This window comes from Crotalus tigris, unplaced genomic scaffold (assembly GCF_016545835.1).
Source record: "Crotalus tigris isolate CLP2741 ecotype Arizona unplaced genomic scaffold, ASM1654583v1 scf7180000017568.12009008, whole genome shotgun sequence".
In the NCBI taxonomy this organism is placed as follows: domain Eukaryota; kingdom Metazoa; phylum Chordata; class Lepidosauria; order Squamata; family Viperidae; genus Crotalus; species Crotalus tigris.
This window is the reverse complement of record NW_024096478.1, coordinates 5790076-5814031: the sequence shown is the minus strand read 5'-3', so window position 1 is coordinate 5814031 and position 23956 is coordinate 5790076. Positions and strand designations below refer to the sequence as shown.

Genomic DNA, 23956 nt, shown 5'->3' with positions numbered 1-23956 from the left:
CAATTCAAAGACAGAATCAGAGGCCACCACGTTCTAGTCCTAACAGACAACGTAGCAGCCAAGGCGCACATCAATCGGCAGGGGGGGACCAGATCAAAAACCCTGATGACAGAGTCACGACTCCTATTCAGCTGGGTAGAGCCCAATCTGAAGTCACTAAAAGCGGAACACATATCGGGGGTCAACAACCAGCAAGCGGACTTCCTAAGCCGCACCACAGTGGACCCTTCGGAGTGGGGGCTACACCCGAACTTGTTCCTAGACATCTCCCGCAAGTTCGGGTACCCGATCCTCTATCTGTTCGCATCATCAGACAATGCCCAGCTCCCCAGATTTTACTCTCGTTACTTCAACCCGCGAGCAGAGGGGACGGACGCTCTGAGAACTCAGTGGCCTCAGGGTCTGCTTTATGCCTTTCCCCCACTACCACTCATACCGGCGGTCATCCGAAAGCTGATTCAGGAGCGGGCAGAAGTGATCCTAGTAGCACCATATTGGCCACAGAGACCGTGGTTCGCCGACCTGATGAACCTGTCTCAGTCGCCCCCATGGAACATTCCCCCTCATCAAGTGTCCCTACACCAGGGAACCATCAGTCACCCGGAACCCCAATGGTTACAACTGACCGCCTGGCACTTGAGCGCCAGATAATGGCACAGGAACTATTCTCTCCTGGGGCCATTACCATAATTCAAGCTTCACGCCGTCCGGCAACAAACCGCATTTATGACTCCACTTGGAATAATTTTTGCCTTTGGTGCAGGGAACGGCAGTTTGACTTACACAAACTCTACATCCCTCAGATAGTAGATTACCTCTTGGAGGGACTAGACAGAGGCCTCGCCCCCGCGACCATCCGCAGGCAAGTGGCGGCCTTGTCCACCCTCCTCACCTGCACGGATTCGGTTCCCTTAGCTCACCACCCCAGGATCCGCGCCTTTATCAAGGGCGCCTATAACACCAGACCTCCAGTAATTCACAGGTACCCGTCCTGGGAACTACCGCGAGTCCTTCACGCACTCACTCGGTCACCATTTGAACCATTGGCGACCGTTTCCTTGCGACACCTGTCGCTAAAGGTGGCGTTCCTGATTGCCATCACATCGGCCAGACGAATTTCGGAACTGGCCGCACTGTCAGTCAGAAACGACCTATGCATTTTCCACAAGGACAGGGTGGTCCTTAGGTTAGATCCTGCCTTCATACCGAAGGTGAATTCACTCTTTCACAGGACACAGGAAGTAATTCTCCCAAACTTCTGTCCAAATCCAACACATGACCGGGAGCGGCAGTGGCATACATTGGACGTCCGCAGAGCCTTGCGGCGTTATATAAAGCGTACAGAACCCTTCCGCAAATCGGAGGCCCTATTTGTGTCCTTCCCAAGCGGGCACCTTGGGGCGGAAAGTTTCCGCGGGCACCATTGGAAGGTGGATCCGAAGCTGTATCGCAGAAGCTTACAATGTATCATCCCTGCTGCCCCCAAGTCATCTCACAGCCCATTCCACCCGAAGCGCTGCAACTTTAGCGGCATGGGCTACCCAGGCGTCAATCGAGGAAGTTTGCAGGGCCGCGACATGGTCCTCGCCTTCCCCGTTTATACGACACTACAAGATAGACCGCTTTGCATCGGCGGACGCCTCCTTTGGTAGGAGGGTCCTCCAGCAAGTTGTCTCAGAGATCAATCTACCGGCCTTATCTGTTTCCCACCCCTTGGGACAGTGAGGCTTTGGTACGTCCCATCCGTGGATTATCCATCTCCTGTACTGGAGAAGGGGCGTTGGTCTTACCTGAACGCCTTTTCTCAGTACGGAGATGGATAATCCACACCCACCCCAAGGCCAGCAGGCCGCTAGTAGGGAGCTGAGAGCCAATACCTCGTCAATCATCAGCCAATTCGCCCTCGTTAAGAATGGACTCCACAGGAAGTGGGGGCGTGTCAAGCTTTGGCTACTTGGTCTCAAGAGCAGGCAGACAGAGAAAACCCATCCGTGGATTATCCATCTCCGTACTGAGAAAAGGCGTTCAGGTAAGACCAACGCCCCTTCTGTGTCCTAGCCACTGTTTCTTAGATTTAATGTTTTGTACTCAGTATTAGCCACTTAATTTTAAAAAGACACAAGGCGTCCAGAGATGTTCTCATGGAATGTTTGGAGTGAAATGAGACTAAAGCTGTTTAGTCCTGTCTGTCTGTCTGTCTAGTATGCCGTGCAATGACTCTGGGCAGCTCACACAAAGAAATTATAATGAAAACAATAAAACATAAAATATAAAACATGGCAAATGCAATACAATGAGGGGTCTCGCTTTCCCTCACCAAAGGCCTGGATGAAGAGGCAGATCTTCTAAACAACAACAAAGTCAGGGCCATCTGGATCATAGGAGAACCTAGTTCTGGAGGGCAGGTGCTACTATAGAGAAGATGCACTTCCTGAGTCCAAGGGAATGACATTGTTTAATTGAAGAAACTTGCAGCGTGCCAATCCTGTAAGATTGAATTGGCTGGCTAGGCAGATACTATGAGAGACAGCGTGACTTAGCAGTGACTTTATGAAAAGACATTCCCTCGGAAGGATCATGTGGTTATGAGTATGCCCTTGCCTAAAGCAAACTTTCAACTCATATGCATATGTTGAGTTTCGGCAGAAGCCTGATATTGGCAACCTAGCAGATGTGAACTTAGATAACAAATCTAGAATATCCACTCAATCAGTTCTTAAATCCACATAAAATTCAAAGTACACCGATTGTTTGCTTTGTAAAGAAAAAAAAATTAAAAGCAGCATTGTAGAACACATATTTCCTTTTGGTAAGAGCAAAGACTTTCAGATTGCTACTCATCTGTAGTTTTCTTTTCAAAGTGACTGAAAATTACTGATCTGATTAATCTGGGAATGTCCTTAATTGATATAACTGGTTCCAACTTTAATATAAACTGTCTTGCTAAATGCAGAGGAATGTGAAAATAATTTAGGGATTTCACTGGCACTAGCAATTAGTGTGTAAGTTTTAACTTGTTAAAACTGGTGGTTCCTATTTTATTCTCTTTGTATAATATTTTATGCATTAGCATCTTATATATCTTGGGTGCAAGACAGAAATCTGGAATACTCATTCTTTGAGGCACCATTTCCCTAACTGGTGTTGATTATGGAATTCCCATAATACTCAGACGGTATAGCCCATGGGAAGCCGATGACTAACATATATGAAAGAGTAGGGTGGGGAAGACTGTTTTTAAAAATAGTCCAGTAGCTTAATTTTGATTGGGTTGGGAGAGGCAGTGACATGCTATGACACAAAGTAAGGTATTTTGTAGTTTCAGGAAAGCCTAGTATATTTTCACTAGTGGGAACATGTTTCATAAAACAAAGACTGAGGGGGCATTGGTCTCTTAACTAATCGGGGAAATTACTTTGTCAAGTGCAGATAAAGAATTGAATGCAATTTGATTGACTAGGTCTAGGACCTCTTGTGAAGGGAAAATATAATGAAAGGAAGCCAAAGCAATTAAGATAGTAGACCATCAGGACCTCCAAGAACAAAGAAGCTGCACAAAGGCAGAAAAAGAACAACTTTAAAAGAAAAGAAATAGAAACACAAAGAGGAGCAGGCGGATAAGAAAAAATAGTCTGAGTAAGCCCCCATCATAACAATGGTAAACTGCTTCAAGATTCTCCTGAATGAGAAGTGAGATTAAAATACTGTAAATAAAGTTAATTCAGAGTTAAAGATGCAACAGGCATTTTCCTGTAAATAAGCTATTCTGCAATCTCCATTCTTCTGGAAGGATAATAGCTTAGGAGAGAATGATTTGGCTGCAGGGAGGAACTTGATAGCAAGGGAGAAATGTTGGCTTAAGTAAGGATTGGCATGTCTCCAAACAGTCCAAATCCTTCAATTCTCTGCATAAGCAAGCCTGCACAGATTGCTTTCTATAACCTTTTATTAACTTGTTTAAATTCTATCTCAAATGATGTAGTCTTGACTCCAGCGTTCACTAGGAGCAATTCCCAGCATTGTTGTTTAGTCATTTGATTGCTCTAGTGGTGGGATTCAAATATGTGAACAACTGCTTCTGGAAGTCCATTCTGGGCCTGGGCAACAAAAAATTAGCTATCGGTTCTGCTGATCTGGTGTGAAGTGGCTGAATCCCACCACTGGATTGCTCCCAATTCTTCATAACCCTGTGTATAATATTCTACCAAGACTGACTGACTGTTAGCAGCTGCTGCTTTGAGTTCCTGTAATCTGCTGCTTATGTCACCAATGGTGGTATCTACTGATTTGCCTTCTATAGTATTGGTTCTTTCTTATTGCCTCAGATTTTTCTGAGCATTGAGGTCTGCTCCAGTAACTTTCGTCTTTGCAATATTTGTCCAAAATAACCAAGCTTTAGCATTTGAGCTTCCGATGAGCTGCCTGGTTTTATTTCATTTCTATTGAATGATTTATTCTTGCAATCCAATGTTTTCTCAACAATATTCTCCAGCAACACAATCCAAAGGCATCATTTTTTTCATTCAGTCTTTCTTATGTTCACATTCATATGTTTTTATGGAAAGACTGAAAATATATACAGTACTTTTGTTGCCAGTGTAATGTCCTTTTCAGTATTTTCTCTAGATTTGTCAGTTTCTCTCCCAAATTACAGTTACAATCACCTTCCTTGTGATTTTTTGGACCTAGAAAGGAACAATATGTTATTCACTCAACATTTTCATTTATTTACATTCAATTGACATTTCCTATTGAAATAATTGTAGAGTTAAATACAGTGGTACCTTGATACTCAACTGCTTTGAAACTCATTGATTTTGGTATTCAATGCATTTTGATGTGAATTTTTTTTCCTGGTATTCATTGTTTGTTTGGTACTCAACACACAAGCTAGAACTTGTCAGTGTCAGCTGCCTTGTCACTCATTACATTATTCTTTATGGGAAAAAATTCTTTGCTATCCACCATTTTGGATACCCATTATGCCTCCCAGAACCAATTAACGATGAGTACCAAGGTACCATTGTACATTGGCTTTTGCACTTTCTTCTATTAACAAGAGATTCCTTAAATCTCCCTTGATGATTTATCACTTCGTTGTTTGTATCTTATTATTTATGACTGTATCTTATTTATGATTCATCACTTTGTTGTTTGTACACTAAGAGTTATGCATCAGAGACAGATTCCTTGTGTGTCCAATCATACTTGGCCAATAAAGAACTATTCTATTTTACTCTACTCTACTCTACTCTACTCTACTCTACTCTACTCTACTCTACTCTCATTCCATTCTCATTCCACTCCAGCCATCAACTGATAGATTCAACATAGCTGAAATTATTAAAATTTCTCCCGGCAATTTTAATTACAATTTCTGTTTAATTAAAGATACAATTTCTGATTCTCTATTCCAATTTTTCTCATGATGTATTTTGCATAAAGTTAAATAAAATGAGAGTTTGCAACCTTGAGTTTCCCAGTTTTGAGTGATTTAGTTCCTTTATTTGATTGCTTCATTTTGATTTAGTTGTCTCATTTTCCATTTTTGCTTCCTGCTTCCTGTCATACACATTTTTCAGGAGGAAGGATGACTGGTACTCCTCTGTTTCTAAAGATTATACACAAATTGCTGTGATCAAATGTGCTTATGTAATTAATGAAACAAAAGGGGAATTGACTTTGTAACTCTTTGGCCATCTCCTTATCAATTAACATTAACAGTGTAATCATTAACCTGCCTATTTTCAAACTATGTTGAACACCTGGTAGTTCAGTTTTTATGTATTATTTAAATTGGTATAGGAAAACATTGAGCATTCTCTTAGTAGTGTGTACGATAAGTGCAATTGTTCAGTGCTACGAGCTTTCTATAATATGGTTTTGTGTACGTGTGTTATAAATTGACTTTTTCCAGTCACTTGGTCATTTTGTTTTCCAGCAATAGAGTGCAATTAAAGTGCTACTTGTGGTTTCTAGCTTGCATAGTTTTAAATAGTTTTGCTGTTATTTCAGCCAATTCTGCAGTTTTGTTGTTTGCAACATTTTCTGGGCCCCTGTTAACTTCACTTTCCTGGATGTGTGACTCTAGTGCAGTGGTTCTCAACCTTCCCAATGCTGCGACCCCAACCATGTGGTCATAAGTCGAGGACTACCTGTATTTCCCTGTGGGCGGGGCAGGAGGAGGCGCACATGCTCCGCCTCCTCTCTTGCGGCTGCACGCGGGCCGTTGCCCAGCAACCGCCTCGGCCCGGGAGCGCCACGCATGCGTGGTGCTGCCCCCTGCGCCGGCCGAGGCGTAGCTGGCAAGCGGCAGTGACGGTGCAGGCCGACCACTGGCTGGGCCACCAGCTGGCCCAGCCCAAGGGAGGTAAGCCACCTGCCGGGCCCCACACGTGCCAGCAACCTTCCCTGCACCTGCCGCTGCCCTGCTAGCCTTACCTTGGCCACCGCACGTTCAGTGCGGCAGCAGGCAGGCCCAGGTGCTCCTGGGCGGCCATGGCACGCAGCAGCGAGGGCGCAGGGCGACCACCGGCTGGGCCACCAGCTGGCCCAGCCCAAGGGAGGTAAGGCACCCGCCGGGCCCCACGCATGCCAGCAATCCTCCCTGCGCCCGCCGGCCTCCCACCTCCCACCCCTGGCCCTCTTTTACTTACTTTTAGTAGTTGCTCAGCAGGGAGGGAAGCTTTCCAGAAAGTTTGCCTTGCAGCACCGTTTGCAGACTGGGGCTTTTGGTGGGCAGAGATAGCCTGGACAATTCCTATTGGCTTTTGAACACCAATAGAATAGAGTCTCTTGAATAGAGTCTATTCTATTGGCTTTCAAAAGTCAATAGAATAAGAGGGAGTAGCACAGCTAAAGAAAAGGGGAAAAAATGGCGGACAGCCTTGTTTGGTGACCCCTGTGAAATGGTCGTTCGACCCCAAATGGGGTCGCGACCCATAGGTTGAAAACCGCTGCTCTAGTGGTTCTTCTATATATTTGTACCAATTCTTATCTTCACTTCAGTCATATGAAATGAAAGAGGTCATACCTTGTTGATTCATGTTTTTGTTTGCTTTAGTTGAAGATAAAATTTTAGAAGAAGATCTCAGCTGCAATTAGTTTTGTTTTTGCTGGCTGACTAGAAGTTCTCCATTTTTGCTTTCACTGTATAGATTCAATTTTGTTTTGTTGTTGTCAGTTAATTTCCATATGTAGATCAATCTTTTAGGTTGTTGGAAGAAGGAATTTACTATAACAATGGTAAGAAGTTTATTAGATTGCATCTTGCTTTATTTTATACACCCAGTGACAACTTTTCCCGTTATTTCAGATGCTATTTTACTTTAATTTCAGTATTCCAATATCCTATATTTAGCATGACTTTTTTGGTTGCTGTTTAATAAGATGGTGTATAGACTTGTTCAGCTTTCACTCTGGTGCTTCTGTAATTTGAGTTGTAATGTTTGGTGTAATAGGCTTACTTGGAGTCAAATTGGGATCATTCTTGATTAACTTCCTTTTGTTAATAACAACAGCTACTCCGTTTCTTCCAATTTTCTTGTCCTCTAATGTAAAGTGGCCAATCCCAGACCATTTCAGTTTCCTGATTCCCAGCATGTTAGTGTTAAATTTTGACTTTTCTGCTTGGGCATCCTCAGCATTGCGTTGATTTATAGGTCAGACATTCCATGTCTTAGTGGATACATACCTTTGCTTGCAGTGCTGAACTTTTGTTTTGCCTCCGGGCTGTGGTGGCTGAAATTCTTGCAAGTTTAATCCAATGATATCATAAGCACCAAAGCTACCCCTTTCCTTCAGCTTTTTTCTAGTACCTTATTGAATACCTTTAGATTTGGAGAATGTGGGGCTCACATTCCAGCACTGTATTGTCTTGACATTCACCAGGTTCTGAATGTCCATTTGGTTTTCTTGACAGTTTATTGTACTAGGTAGTCACATCTTTCTCCAGTGATTTGTTTTTAGTCTGAGGCCCTGAGATGCCAATTCTAGGTGTTTCTTGCAAGAATAAACATTCTCCAGCATGAGGATGGATAATCCACGGTTTGGGTTTTCTGATGTCCCTTCTACCCAATTAGACTAAGTCTGAGAGATAGCCACACCTCTTGCTGGGTCACGTTTCCCCAGTTCCGACTTAGTCTTCATCCAGACAAGATGCGTTGGTTCATATCTCCAGACTCAGGTTGTAAATTTTTCTTTTTTCCCCCCTATCTGTGGATTATCGTTCTTTTCCCCTTTAGTTTCCTTTTAGATCACTGAATGGTCCTGTGCTTTCTTGCTGTCGTCTCCACTCCACCTCCCCTCCTCCCTATTGCTTATTTCCCGGGCTGCTGAAGCCTCAGCACGAGACTTGGTTTTTTTTTAAGGGGCTTTAAGGAGCCGCAGAGCTTTCCGATCGACCCAGCTGGTCGGCGGACCTCCGCAGAAGCCCCGAACGACAGCTGATCGTCCAGGCTTTAACTGGACGATCGCGGCTACCGGCGGATCGTCACATGGCAGGCAGCCGCAATTTTGGTTTTAGGTCTGGTCCTCCTTTATCGCAGAATGGCTAGCGGTGGAGTGTCACGTGGCTGGTGTCCGCCATTTTTGTTGAGGCCTGTGTTTTCGGATATCGGAGGATCGGCATGTGGTGGGCAGCCACCATTTTTGTAGGCTTGCACTAAGGCTATAGGAAGATCGCCATGTGGCTGGTGGTCACCATTTTGGGTGCAATTTTCCTTTTTCGCGATTTTCTCTACTTTAATTTAGTGAAAGAGTGAAGGGAGCTTCACAATTCAGGGTTGATCATTTTAGTTTGACCTGAAGATTCTGATTTTCTTCTGGCCTCACCACATGGCTGGGGCCGCCATTTTTCAGGGGGGCAGAGTTAGTGGAGATAGTTACCAAACACATCTGATTCCACCTCAGCCACATCCACTTGACATTGCCTCTGGCAATATAATGTGACAGTAAAAATTTTGGATTGTTTTTCATTGGGAATTTACTTCTCTCATTTCTGCTGCCTCCTCATTGCCTATCTACTAGTATACTGTGCTTCACAGTCTTTACAAGGAGCTCACATACTGGTCTTACCAGTCTCTACAGTCTCACACTGGGTATCAGCTCCTAGCCTGTTCCAGACCCATTCTCAAACTTGTGCTGAAGGGTCTCAGGTCCTAACTACCGTGTCAAGAGCCCATACTGGTCTTCCCAGTTTTTACAGTTTTTCACTTTCGGACATCAGTTCCTACCTTTCTTGCGATCCATTCTCAGACTTGTGCTGAAAGGTCCCCAACGAGCCTCAGCTGGTTCTGGCACCCACCAGTCCTCCAAGTAAAAGGAGATGTAAATCTTAAAAATTGGAGGCAGCTGGGAAATTGAAGGCAAAAGCAAAGGCCTTATCTAGCAAAGCACCATCCAAGGCAGCGGAGAAGGAAGCCGCAAGGAGGCATCAGGCCCTAGAGAGGCAGATTTCCAAGGCTCAAAAGGCAGCTCCATCAGAACATGTGCCAGCTACATCTGGGACATCTGAGACCTCTCCTTTCAGTCCTCAGGTAACCACAATTGCACAGGTTCACAGGCCCTTGTCTCCAGAGGTTGGGTTTCAACCTAGATCTATTAGTCTTATGACATCTAACCCAAGTCAAAGCTAGGGGGGCCCTCCATTTACCCTCGATCAATTCCATCAGCCACATTCACTCCCACGGCCGCTGGTCTCCGCCCTGAGTCTTCACAGGCGCTTGGGCCGGAACAACTACAATCCATGCTCACACAGGTATTAGAGAGTCTCTCCTCCCTACAGAGATCCCAACCTCTGGCATCTTCCCAACGTCAGTCCGAGACCCCTGATTACGCCTATTCCATTGCTTCCAATCAATCCTCACAGGGTGGGGATTCTTATTCGGAAGTTGATGAATCACGGGGGACAGCCTTATCAGACGATGAGGATGCTCCTCAGGACCCCTCCTCCTTTATAGGCCTCTTTGATCCCACTCTATTCAAGACCATTCTAGCCAAAGCCATGGCTACATCCCAGATCACTCCAGAACCAGATCCACAACCCACCCCTTCCACCAGTCAGTCATCAAATCCTCTGTTTGCTGAGCCCATGGTGACTCAAAGGCATATACCTTGCCCTCCATTCTTTACCAACCCGGTAAGAAAACACTGGACCAATCTTGGGGCCTCTCCTGTCCTAGCATGGTGCCATCCTTAACCAACCTCCTGGATGTCCCGACTGTGGACACATCCCTCACTCCCATTTTTTCAAACTCCACCATTGCTGGAGATATGGTGGAAGTATTAAGACCGGAGGAAAGAAAATCTGGGCAGTAAAGGCTTCCACGTCAACCTCTTTCTTCTCACCATCTTCTATCACTTGGCTCCGGGAACTTCAGAACATGATCCCATAGGATCAGGTACGCGCCCATCAAACATTGGGTAAGTTATTAGTGGCAGTTGAATACACGGCCGATGCCACGTTGCACACTGCCAGATTCTCAGCCAGGGCGATCGCAGCCAACATTGCTACTAGGCCGTTGCTTTGGCTGAAGCAATGGTGGGCGGATTTAAAATCCAAAGGGCGCTTGGCCACTGCTTCTTATTCTGGTGGAAAATTGTTTGGGGAAACCCTGGAGCCTTACTTGATAGAAAACAAGGACAAGAAAAAGGTACTTGTTCACCAGGCCAGACGGTCAGACAGAAAGTCTGCTCCCTTCTATCGCAGACAAGGTTTCCGAGGCAACACCCATGGTTCTGATTGGTCACAACCCACACGTTCCTTTCCTCCCAGATCAGACCGTCAAATGGAATGCTTTAGGCCCAAGCCCAGGCAACAACCGCAGTCTAAGCAGCCCTTTTGGGGCACCGGGGGGTGTCCCTATTGGAGGAATAAGTGACTCCAGGGAGGGACCCCCCATAGGCGGCCGGTTCTCCCTGTTCTCTCAGAACTGGGGGTACATTACCACTGATGCCTGGGTCTTGTCCACCCTCACCAATGGCCTGGTCTTGGAGTTTCTTTCGAAACCGGCAAACCGATTCATTCAGTGTCCGACACCTTCAAACCTGTCAAAACAGGCTCTCATAAAGGAGGCCATTTCCCATCTCGTCGAAATAAAAGCAATAGAACCAGTCCCTCCCGATCAGAGGGGGCGAAGGTTTTGCTCAATCCTCTTTATAGTTCCAAAGACCTCGGGAGGATAGAGGGCCATTCTGGATCTAAAAAGGTTAAATTCTTACCTGATATACAAAAAATTCAAAATGCAAACCCTACAATCCATTTTGGCCAGCATAAGAAGGAACGACCTCCTGATGTCCATCGACCTCACGGAAGCATACCTACATATCCCAATATTTCCACCACATCGCAGTTTTCTCAGATTCTGCTACAGATCTTATCACTATCAATACAGCGCACTTCCGTTTGGCCTTTCATCCACCCCGAGGGTATTCACAAAGATCTTGTCAGTTCTGGCAGCTCACCTCAGACTGGATTCCAGACTGGACATTCTCATCCAATCGGTGTTTGTCCAGGCTGCACGGTTGGAGGTGGCTCGTACCATAGATGTGTTCCAGAACCACAGGTTTTCAGTGAATTTCCTCAAGAGCCAGCTGATCCCATCCACGTGGCTCCTTCATCTGGGAGCAGTGATAGGTACAACACACTGCATGGTCTACCTGTTGCCAGATCGCAAAGCCAGTCTCAGGGCCCTTGTCCACCAGGTACAACGCGCCAGGGCGGTTCCACTTCTCACTCTCTCCCAGCTCTTAGGCAAGATGATCTCTTGCATTGCCATCATACCCTGGTCCAGACTATATTCCAGAGCCCTTCAGTGGTTCCTCCTCCCCTTTCAGAGGCAAAAACTAACATCCTCCAAAAGACAGGTGAGATTGACTCCCCTGGTATCGAAGTCACTCTGATGGTGGAGTTCTCGGGCCATCGCCAAGGGCTCGGATTCAGAGAGCTGTCATGGATCGTTCTTACCAGAGACGCCAGTCTCTTTGGTTGGGGGGCTCATCTCCAGTCTCAGATAGCCCAGGGGAGATGGTCCAAAGAGGACTTGAAACACAATATAAATTGGCTGGAGCTCAGGGCAATTCACCCGGCGTTGTGTCAGTTCAGTCACAAGGTGAGAGGCCAGCACGTTCTCGTCCTCACAGACAACATAGCGGCCAAAGCCCATGTGAACCATCAAGGGGGCACCAGGTCAAGTTCTCTGATGATAGAAGCCAGACTGCTCTGCTCCTGGGCAGAGGCCAATCTGTCCTCGATCAAGGTGGATCACATCTCGGGGGCAATCAACCAGCAGGCGGATGCTCTCAGTAGGGCGACGGTGGATCATTCAGAGTGGCGCCTGGATTCAGCGCTGTTCCTAGAAATATCTCACAGAGTGGGCCATCCAGTTCTGGATTTATTCGCCTCAGCAGCGAACTCTCAACTTCCAAGGTTTTTCTCCCGCTTTCCATCACTGGGGTTGGAGGAAGTAGGTGCTCTGTGCATATCATGGCCCCGGGGCCTTCTCTATGCTTTTCCTCCGCTCCTTCTCCTTCCGGCCGTCATCCACAAGATTCTGCGGGAGAAGGTGGAGGTTGTCCTCATAGCCCCTCATTGGCCGAGGCGCCTGTGGTTCGCCAACCTCATGAGCCTGTCAGTATCGGTCCTGTAGAAGATACCCTCGAGCTGAATAGCGCTCAGTCAAGGGGTGCTCCGGCACCCCGAAACTCAATGGCTACAGTTAACCGTATGGCGCTTTAGCGGAGACGTCTGACTGAGGAAGCTTATCCCCCGAGAGTCATTGATATGATCCAAGTGTCTAGACGCCCATCAACTAATAGAGTTTATGACTCCACTTGGAAGAGTTTTCTATCTTGGATGTTCAAGCATCATGTCCAGATGTCATCTCTCACTGTGCCTCAAGTTTTACAGTTTTTACTGGACAGAATAGATAAGGGTCTGTCTCCAAGTACTATCAAGAGGCAAGTTGCGGCCTTGACCACAGTACTTTCTTGTGACGACTCTTCCTCACTAGCCCATCATCCGATGATCCGTTCATTCATCAAAGGAGCAGTTAATACTAGACTTCCAACTGTTCATCGGTATCCCTCTTGGGATTTTTCAAAGGTTTTATAGGCCCTTACCAGGTCGCCTTTCGAACCACTTCAATACTGTGATCTCAATCTCTTATCCATGAAGCTAGCTTTTCTGGTGGCAGTGACTTCGGCCAGACGTATATCTGAATTGGCAGCCCTCTCGGTCAGGGAGGATCTCTGCTTGTTTCGCCCCGATTGCGTAACCCTGTGTCTCGATCCCACTTTCATTCCTAAGGTGAACTCCTTGTTTCACCGGTCCCAGGAAGTGGTGTTGTGGAGTTTCTGCCCTAGACCATCTCATGACTTGGAACACAGATGGCACACTTTGGATGTCCGCAGGGCATTACACATTTATCTTAAAAGGACTGCTATTTTCCGTAGATCAGAGGCACTTTTCCTTTCCTTCAATCTATGGGACTCAAGGTCTCATCTTCCACTATTGCCAGGTGGATTATGGCTTGTATTGCCAGGGCATACCAATCACAGTCCTTGACCATTCCTTCACACATCACGGCCCACTCTACCCGTAGTGCGGCCACCTCTGCGGCCTGGGCCACTCAAGCGCCCATTGGTGACCTCTGTAGGGCAGCGACCTGGTTATCGCCTTCCACATTTATCCGTCACTATAAAATTGATAAGTTTGCTTCTGCTGACGCTATCTTTGGCTGTAGAGTATTACAGAGGATTGTGTCATCTCCTGCATCACATGCCCTGTCTGTTACCCCCCCTTCGGGACAGGCAGGCTTTGGTATGTCCCAATCCGTGGATTATCCATCATGCTGGAGAAGGGGCATTGTCTTACCTGAACGCCTTTTCTCAGCATGATGATGGATAATCCACTCCCGCCCTTTGGTGATTGTTGGGCACTGTGGCAGGAGTCTGGGAACCAACGCGTCTGAATTCGTCTGTTGCTTTGCCTTTGTCGGAACTGGGTAAACGTGACCCAGCAAGAGGCGTGGCTATCTCTCAGAGTTAGTCTAATTGGGTAGAAGGGACTTCAGAAAACCCAATCCGTGGATTATCCATCATCATGCTGAGAAAAGGCGTTCAGGTAAGACAACGCCCCTTTTCAGTTGAATAGCTCATTGCATCCTTGATATGTCTTTGCTACTTCAAAGTTATTCTTTATAAAGGGGCTAATTAGAGAACATTGGTTTCTATTCCTGTGGACTTCCCCCCCCCTCAGATAGATGAGGTAGATGTTTCAGGGTCTAGATGGGTATATCTAGTACAAAAACTGCCCTATTTTGTCATTGTGGATTTTGTGTGATTTAGACAGTTCAGAAATGCCTAATACCAAGCACTTTAGTATTATTGGCCAGTCAGATGCAATATGTTAGAACCAGCCCAATTCAATACCTTTGCTGGCATTATATATGTTTTCACATGTGTAAACAGATAATGAATAGATGCTGTGCAGCTGTGCTGGCATTGTATATGTTTTCAGATGGGTAAACAGATAATGAATAGGTGCTGTGCAGCTGTTCTCATGAAAATTCTGAGATGATGGCACACTTGGGGCATTTTTTATCTGGCATTGTTGGAAACTGAGACTTCATCTCCTACACAAAACATAGAATCTCTATTTTGTAATCCATATGGTTTGTTGAAGTCAGCTTGCTACACTGAATTAAAACAGTTGTACATCCTACAGTGGTATATTGAAACTTTTGGGATTATAAAGATAAATCATATACAAAATTAGCTGCAGCATATAAACTGAAATTGATTTTTTTAGATACCTGTGAGTTGAAATGGACTAGAATTGGTCACTGTTAGTCAAAAGATCCTACCGTTTACTGCCCAGGACATGAAAACATAGAAGAGTCATAATCAGGAAGGATATAGCAAAAACAGTGTTCTGGTACAATGTACTCAATGAGCAAATAGTATCAATTAGACTTGGTAGAGAATTGTTTAATGCAGTGGTTCTCAACCTTTTTAATGCTGCGATCCCCAACCGGTCGTAAGTCGAGGACTAAACTGGTCGTAAGTCGAGGACTACCCAACCGGTAGTAAGTTGAGGACTTTCCCTGCCCGGGAGCACCGTAGTGCTGCCCCTGCGCGTAGCTGGCAAGCGGCAGAGATGGAGCAGGCTGACCACCGGCTGGGCCACTAGCTGGCCCAGCCCAAGGGAGGTAAGGCACCCGCCGGAAAAGGGAAAAAAATGGCGGCAGCCTTGCTTGGTGACCCCCATGAAATGGTCGATCGACCCCAAATGGGGTCGTGACCCAGAGGTTGAAAACCGCTGGTTTAATGTATCAATGATTTTGGTAATGATTTTGTAGTAGTGAGTAGTTTCTGCCTTTTAGGATTAACTATCAATAGTAAAAAAAAAAAAACAGTCGAAAATAGGCTACAGACTAGTATTGGACAATATAGCAATAAAGACCTTGGAAAATATATTCAGCTGGCATGATATGTCTATTCCTACAAAGATTAGAACTGAGCAGGTAATGTTTTTTCTGTAACATTTTTCACCTTTCTATGAGGTGAAAGATGGACTCTGAAGAAGCAGAATAAAAGGGATATTGGTGCTGTTGAACTTTGGTATTGGAAAAGAAACAAATTGTAACACAACTCAGTCCAGAGTTTGAACTCAAGGCACAAATGATCAGGCTCAAACTACCACATTTTGGGACGTTATTCATATACCTAGTTTTCTGGGGAAGTTCATAATGCTGGGAAATAGGGAAGGAAAGAGAAGATGAGAATGTTCAACAACAAGATGGATGGACTCAGTTACAAAAGCAATGTTGGAAGACCAGAAAATCCAAATGAAGGACAGATCATCCTCAAGAAGGTCTGTTCATCTGTCACTAAAAGTTCGTACTAGCTTGATGGCACATGATGAATCGATTATAGTCCTTGTGTTCATCCCCAAAAGATTTAGGCAAACTAATTCCTATTTGATAACAATATTATTAGTTCATGCTGCTTTTTAATTTCCCTTAAGAAGGCTTCTCTCCTTGAAGAGTAAATTGTTACTTGAATTAGCCCACCACTTCAAAAGTGGAGGAAGAAGAGATATGTTATTTGTCAATTCCTTTTCCTTTTCACTAAGTTGCTTGAACGCCCCCCCCCCAGCTCTGTTACAGTTGGACAAATTCCATTTGCATTTCTCCAGCAGTTCAACTTGTCATTTCGGACAGGTTTTTTTTCTTTCAGCTTTTTTCCCCCAGTTTTATTTCCCTAAATATGTCAAAGAAAATCTCTGTATGGAACAATCTGCTTGCCAGCTGGTTGTCTAAAAGGCTATTTTTCTTCCTCCTTTAGAGACAGAAACTGAAACAAGGGACTGTTTAACATAGCAAAGGCATCTTTTTAAAATCAAATCAAATATCTATGCTGTTCTTTTTTTTTTTTTAGTTTCTTGCATATATATGCATAGAGATTCTTGAAGGATGAAAATATATATGATTGCGAGAAAATGTATATGATTGCATGATCATAAATGCAACTTGTTACAATTAACTTTTTGCACACAATGTTGATAATTGCATGGGAATTCACTAAATAGGGAGCAGATATATTCTGTGTCAACTGCAACTTCTGCGTTGTCTTCAAGGGCAATCCCATGCAACATGAATTGCATAAGTTTAGCCAAGATGTGACAAAAGCATGAACTACTCTCTTTGACAACCTCTGGTTGGGAACAAATAATGGACAGTGGACAAGTTGACCCAAGGCCAGAGAGGAGATGTGATAACCATAAAAGTCTGAATGGACATAAAGGCTGCAGTTGAATCCCAGCGAGACAGTGTAAGAAACTCACTGGTTCCAAGGATTTTTCATCTATTGCTTCTATGGAATCACACTATCCCAGAAAGAACTGTTCAATTTGAGAGTTCTCCTTGGCTCACAATTCCTACAGAAATAGCAGAAAAGTCCAATCTCTCCAGTCTAAACTACCTCACAATATTATTCTTTTTGGGGGGGGAGGAGTAGGGTAGAGTATTAAGTATCTTTGCCACCTTGACTTATTTATAAAGAATAATAAAGCTGGGATAAAAATCAAATAATCTAACAATCAAAGTTTAGTTTCTAGGGTCTTTCAACTGTACTCGTTGTTGGGTATTAAGTGTATTGCAGTACAGTATTGCCTCTCCCAGCATTAGAAAATATTTCAAGACCATGTGTGTGACTCTGCAATCTTTACACAAGGGAAACAATTAGAAATGTGGCCTATTGCCCTTTACAAAACAGCTATTTCTGTCTAAGGATTGCATCACTCAGTATCAGAGTCTCTCCCACTGCAAAGGTGTGTGTTCACTGTGAGATGATCTCACTTGGAGCGGAGTAATCCCCTTGGTGGTGTCCATTGTTTTTCTTTCCACAACTGACATGGGCTGAGGAGTTTTTCCTGTGCTGGAGTTGACCCAAGAAACTCTGGTGTTTAATAAAGCATTTTTAATCAGCATATTTTCTGGAAAAAAAACCCCACTGTTGTAGTCAATTGTATTACTGTGTTCCTCTAGGATTAAAATCTGGATCAAATATTGCTGAAGGGTCGTCTTGTCAGGGTGTAATTTATTTCTGCCGGCCTCAGTCTTTTAGTAAAGAAACCATGGCAGTATAATTCATCACTTTTTATTGGTCTGTCTCCTTGCTAGGCATATAGTGAAATGTTGGGGGTAGCAGGCTAAAAGCCTGCTCTGTTTCCTGGAATAATTTATAAAATGAATAATTATTATTATACCAGCCAGAAACCTAGTTAAACCATTTGTAGAAGAACATCATGGCTGCCATCCAAAGACCTACTTGAAGCATACCCACAGGCTAAAATGGGCCCAGTGAGACTGTTTGTAAATAATCACCTCCTCTTTTTTAATGGACTTTGCTATGCTGTAGGAATTGCTGTGATCAAAATGGAAATTCAAAGCAATCTTAGACACACACATCTGTCTGCCCAGTTCCTTGGATCTTGTCCAAGGTCTGGTAAAGTTCAGTTCGTTTCATTCAGATGGAAAATACCTTATGGTCTAGGATGCTTTGTGTTTTTTGTGCAAAGTGCATTTGTATATTTTCTCATCTTTATAAAGTGATACAGATTGGAAAGGAATGTGTGTCTTTAGAATTATTACCTCTTTTAAATAATTTGACCTTATTTCTGCTTTGGTAAATACGTATACATATTATATGGTAATATGTACATGTAAATAGTGTGTGCTTGTATTTGTTTGCCATTTGTTTCATAATACCACCTCACACAATTGGCCAAACTGGTAATCCAGCATGTAACAAGCATTGTATTTTGTACTGCAATGTCATCTTCTACATCAGAAAGTCAGCTTGTGAGATATATGCATCCTACATGCATATGCCCCTTTGGTTGGTACTCTTGACTGAATGTTCATTGTGTGATTAGTTTCTACACCCCCCCCCCACTCAAATGGAATTCTCAAAATGCCGATTGTGTGAATCAGCCTACAATTTCAGCCTGCATGAAATATAGTGAATCAGTAATTGAAGAGCTTTCAAGAAAAGACCTCCCCTCCCATTTTTTCCCCTGTAATTTCCTTCCAAGAACTCACAAGCGACTCCTGTAACATGCTCAAGAACGCCGAGGCTCTCCCTAGCTAAAAAAAAAAAGAAGAAGAAAGGGTTCCATCCCCTTCCAAAGGAATCCCAAGATGCACTTGGTTCACAAAAAAGGCCTGTTGCAAAGCAGCCAACGTGGTGACATCATGCAGGCCTTTGGCCCGTGGAGGTTGGCTTGCTAAGCGTTCGATAGCATTTCAGTAATGGATAGTCTCTGGCAGACTGCCCTGGAGGGAATGAGAATATTCCATTGAGCTGGAAAAGTCTGTAGTTATCAGTTGATGCCTTTCCTTTCTCATGAGTCTTTAATCAGATTTATGGAAACCACTTTTAAGGGCAGATTTTATTTAAAGCTGAGAACAGTGAAAATGAACCTGGGAAAATAAACATTCGCAATATACAGACATGCGCAAAAGAAAAAAAATGGAAAAGGAAAGGAAGAAGAAAATAGTTGAGCCCTTGAAAAAAAATTTTTTTTAAAAAAAACCCTAAGTATTTCCTTCATAATTCTTTTTTGAGTTGCAGTGCTTTAGAGAAGCAAAGCTCAATCATTTTTCCTGAAATTGAGAAATTAAGTTTTCATTTGAAAATGTTTCCTGTCTCCTTTAAGGAACAAAAGCTGGATTTGCATCATATTAGACCTAATGTGGTTTTGATTTTGCCTAGCATATTGCATAAATCCAGCTCATGTGTTTTCTTTGCTAAACTATCTTTAACCAAATCATGGTTTACTATTGTGTTGAACAGAGAAGGAAAGCAATCATACAAGTGATGCATGTACAGTATACAGGATTGATACTTTGTCTTCATGTATATGTAAGGGTGAAAATAGTTCTTGGGCCAGGTGAGTAGAAAGGCTAAAACAAAGAGTAAGTTATAGGGAGAAACTTGATCACAACATCCCAGAGGTGGACATACAGCAGCAGTGCAAGATGGATGGAAAAAAGTAGAACAATGAAAACGTATGGCATCAGAAGATGAAGATTGCCTATCCTAGCAAAAATGTACAATTCATTTCCTGGATGGGGGATGTAAAAGCAATTGTGCTATCCTCCCAGTACAACTGGAAAGATCAAGGACAAGCAGCTCATTTTCCAGCTGTGAAAAACATATAATCAAAAGTGGGCAAAACATGTCAGAATTCAAATGTCCCACTTTGTGAAATGGCCGTTTCAAGGACAAAACTGGCTGTTCCAATTGCTTTGGGCGCAGTCTGAGCTCAAGAGTCTTCTTAAATGATTAAAGGAACGGTTTTGCACAAGAAGGGAGAGGGGAAACCAAATTCAAAGTAATTCAAATTCAGAAACATTTTGCACATGATTCTGTGTAGTCAAGTCAGGAGAAGTGGTCTAGTTTAAAGCAGAGGTGGGGAACTATTGCCCCTTTAAGACTTGTGGACTTCAACTGCCAGAATTCCTGAGCCAGCATGGCTGGCTCAGGAATTCTGGGAGTTGAAGTCCACATGTCATAAAAGGGTCTTAGTTCCCCACCCCTGGTTTAAAGAGATATCCGTTGGTGCTTCTGTAAATTTTTCTTGCATTTGTACAAAAAGTAGATGAAGGCAAAAATGAGGCAGCAAATTCTTTCAGTGGAAGCTCTGCAGAAATGCCCTGGCATGGTTAGGAGTGGAGTGCCTAGGACTCATCTATTACTTAGTAAAGACCACATCAAATCTCCTTGGTTGGCTGAGGTTTAATATGCATGCAGTCCACGTAGAATATTTTCAGAGAGGCTCTGAATGAAATTATTCCTACCTTTAAGAACACAGCCCCAGGAGTCACAATCAATGGAAGATGATTAGGTTCTCCTGGTTCACAAGGCAAGACAAAAATCTTTTCCATTATAAATTTGGAAAGGTCACTCTGATTTGAATCTACCACTCCTTGACCATAAAAAAAACCTTGGAAATATATATTTCTTTGGTCTTCTTATGGGGTTTTTTTGGGAGAGAGGTGGACACTTAAAGTTGCAGGGAGCTCCTCTAAGACCAAGGAATTTACTGGAAAAGGGAACACTGGAAAATATATTCCCTTGTGGGAATGTTCCCTTCCCTTCTCTTAGGGGAGATTTTAATTGTGAAAAATATGTAGCAAATTCTAAGGATGATTAACATGTTTATTTGTGCCTCTGAAACACAAACATTGCATTCTAAATGTACTAATTCAAAACAATGTGTGTGGCACAGAACCAAGAATGACATGTGGCAGTTCCAAGTTGAGTACTTGTTTCACACCTATAGAGGAAATCTTGCCACACTGCGGACCCTACTATCTGCATCTACAGTACTTTCTGTAAGCTATCAGGGAGGAGCTGTCTTCACCTTCTTTCTCTCACACAAGATATCTGGGCCCACTTGCCTCTTAACTCCTCTGGAATAAATTCCCAATTCAATCATCTACTCAGATTCTGTGGCTGAGGTGAATTTAATGTTGATCTTTTAAATGCTGTCCACTAGGACTGCTTTTTACAATCCAATGCAATCCATCTGAAGTGGGACTATACCAACAACAATTCCGAGCCATGAAACACTAGCTGGAGATTATGAGAATTTTAATTCCATTTTATTTTAAATCACAGTTGGGGATATCTAGCTTAGGATGTGTTTTCCTGGTAGCTAGGAAACTAGCTGTGTTGGAATGTAAATTCATGACTTGCAGAAGTGGCTCCCTTTCAGCTGAGAAGGTAAACAGTGCTCTATCAGCTCCACCATCATAGATAATGGCAAGTAATTGCCACTGTTGCAATCTGCAACATCTGGAGCTCTCACGTTGCCATCTCTGATGCAAGAGGAATTGCTTTTGAGAGAATTAAACCTCAGGTTCACATTTAGAAGAGTCTGAGGAAGAAAATAAAATTTCTAGAGAGCATTATTTGGGCTAAGGACCTAATTGTGTGCAAATGGGCTCTCTAAGATTCTTTTCTGCTTATATATTTAGATAAGATATATCCTATCTTTATATTGATACAGTATTAGGAGCCATGGTGGCACAATGGTTAGAATGCAGTATTTCAGGCCAATTCAGCTCACTGCCAGGAGTTTGATCCTCACGGGCTCAAGGTTGATTCAGCCTTCCATCCTTCCGAGGTTGGTAAAATGAGAACCCAGATTGTTGGGGGCAATAGGCTGACTCTGTAAACCGCTTAGAGAGTGCTGTAAAGCACTATGAAGCAGTATATAAGTCCTAAGTGCTATTGCTATTTGTGCTCTTAAGGTTCTTTCTTCTAAAATTTGTGGCACTTGATATCATTGGTCATTTTTATCTCTCCTGAGTGATAATGTGAATTCAATGTTAGGTGGGAATATTGTGCTAGAAATCAGCCTACTCTTTGAGGGAGATGGGCAGTTCAGAAATGTGAACGTAAGATAGATAGATAGATAGATAGATAGATAGATAGATAGATAGATAGATAGATAGATAGATAGATAGATAGATAGAATAGCAACTGCACTTAGACTTATATAACACATCACAGTGCTTTACAGCCCTCTCTGTGGTTTACAGAGTCAGCATATTGCCCCTAACAACCTGGGTCCTCATTTTACTGACCTCGGAAGGATGGAAGGCTGAGTCAACCTTGAGCCGGTGAGACTGGAAATGCTGAATTGCTGGCTGACAATCAGCAGAAGTAGCATGCAATACTGCATGCTAACCACTGTGCCACCACGGGGGGGGGGGGAGAGAGAGAGAGAGAGAGAGAGAGAGAGAGAGAGAGAGAGAGAGAGAGAGAGAGAGAATAATGAGCAATAGGGTTAAGATTTCACGACCCCAGGTTTGATATAGTATTTTCCAAAGAGGTAAACAAATAGTGGGGAAGCAAAAACAGGGAAATGTTGGTCAGCAAGAAGCTAGCTTTATGAGCTGTTGTCAATTGCCAAGTCTAAAGGTTTTTGATCTCCAAATATTTCCTAGTTACCCCAGATAGCAGAGTCCACTAGTGGGTGGGAACTAGCTAATTATGAAGACCTTTCCCTAAGGAGCAGCTTCTGTTCTTTGCTGTAAAGACAATTGAATCATTCAGAGTCTCTATAGCACTTACACTCTTAGGATTATGAGAGGACAAAAGCTGCTGTTGTGAGGTTTAACTATATGTCCTCAGGACTTGGATATGACTCAAGAATACAAATACTGCAGTACAGTACTACAAAGGATAGCAAAGCACTAATCATGCTTCATCTTATATTAAATAATTTCATAGAAAGTTCTTTGTCAAACAGAGCGTTTTCCTTGCAGGGGCTTCTTTTAACTGGATGAAAAAGTAAAGGTTCATCTAAAATGCTCCCCAACTTTATGATTCTCAGATAAAAGGAGGGCTTGAGCAGTGACAGAATAATTATCACTTGCCACCACAATGATAAACTAGTACCCACTAGAAATGCTTTAATTCATTATGTGATTAAAATGTATTGCTCTCTCTAGGTTTGCTGCATCATCATGCAACCATAAGAAAAACATGGTGTCCCCTCTCAGAAAGCATCCTTGGTTCTGCCCATGAAGCTATGAGAGGACCACTGTTAATACTAGAAATAAATAGCAAAAGGCAAGAACAAATAGGCAGCAAACAAATCCAGTCTTTCAGATCTTCTTCCCCAATATCCTTATGTTCTCAGTAAAGCAAAGTGAGAAGTGCTACTGAAGTCCTAGGGTCAATCTGATATTGTGGCAATAAAACTTACATGATGCTTAGAAGTGACAAAAAGGCACATTTGGTGCATCCTCAAATTCTGAAAGACTGTCTGAAGAGGAAAAAGGCATCCTCCATTCTGTTCAAGAAAAACCATCTACCGAAGTAGAGCAATTTAGAAATATGATCCAAATTTTCCATGTTCTCTAGGTTCCACTCAGATGTCTTTCAGTTTCTCTGTGGATCCCAGAGTTGGTTCTACTTAGGGTCTTTTTTACAAATAACCCATGCAAATTGCTGCCAAATTTGTGGTATCTTCTATGGATTAGGTTATTTATTCTAGAATATCTCTTTCACTGAAATATTAGTAACACAATTATCAGGTTGCCCAATAGGATCTGAAATTTCTAAATCATATGTCTTCTTCCCTGCAGGTGTACATTATCAAGGTCACTTGGTCCAATGGCTCAACAGAGGCAATTTATCGACGCTACAGCAAGTTCTTTGACCTACAGGTAAGATTTCTAAATTTCTGTTAAAGACTGGAATTTTCATTTCACGGAACTATAATATATTTTGTGTTCACACTGTATCTTTAAGGAAACATCTTTTATACATGCATGCATGCAACCATAGGCTCTAATATTATTGCCATGTGGCACTATTTTAGATTTCATGCAAAAATAATTCACCCTATTTGTCAGCTGTTTTCTTTTTCTTT

General features: G+C 43.3%; 1 protein-coding gene across 4 annotated transcripts in view; it reads left to right on the top strand.

The window, feature by feature from the left end:
- The window catches only part of SH3PXD2B (SH3 and PX domains 2B), a 145096-nt gene that overhangs the window by 19007 nt on the left and 102133 nt on the right, over positions 1-23956 (top strand). For 3 of the 4 annotated variants that reach the window (XM_039352236.1, XM_039352228.1, XM_039352249.1), the window contains exon 3: positions 23670-23750. In XM_039352236.1, coding sequence (XP_039208170.1) covers positions 23670-23750 — 81 coding nt within the window. Of the gene's footprint in view, positions 1-15638; positions 15875-23669; positions 23751-23956 lie in introns of those variants that run through there. The other variant, XM_039352243.1, reaches the window with a different exon arrangement.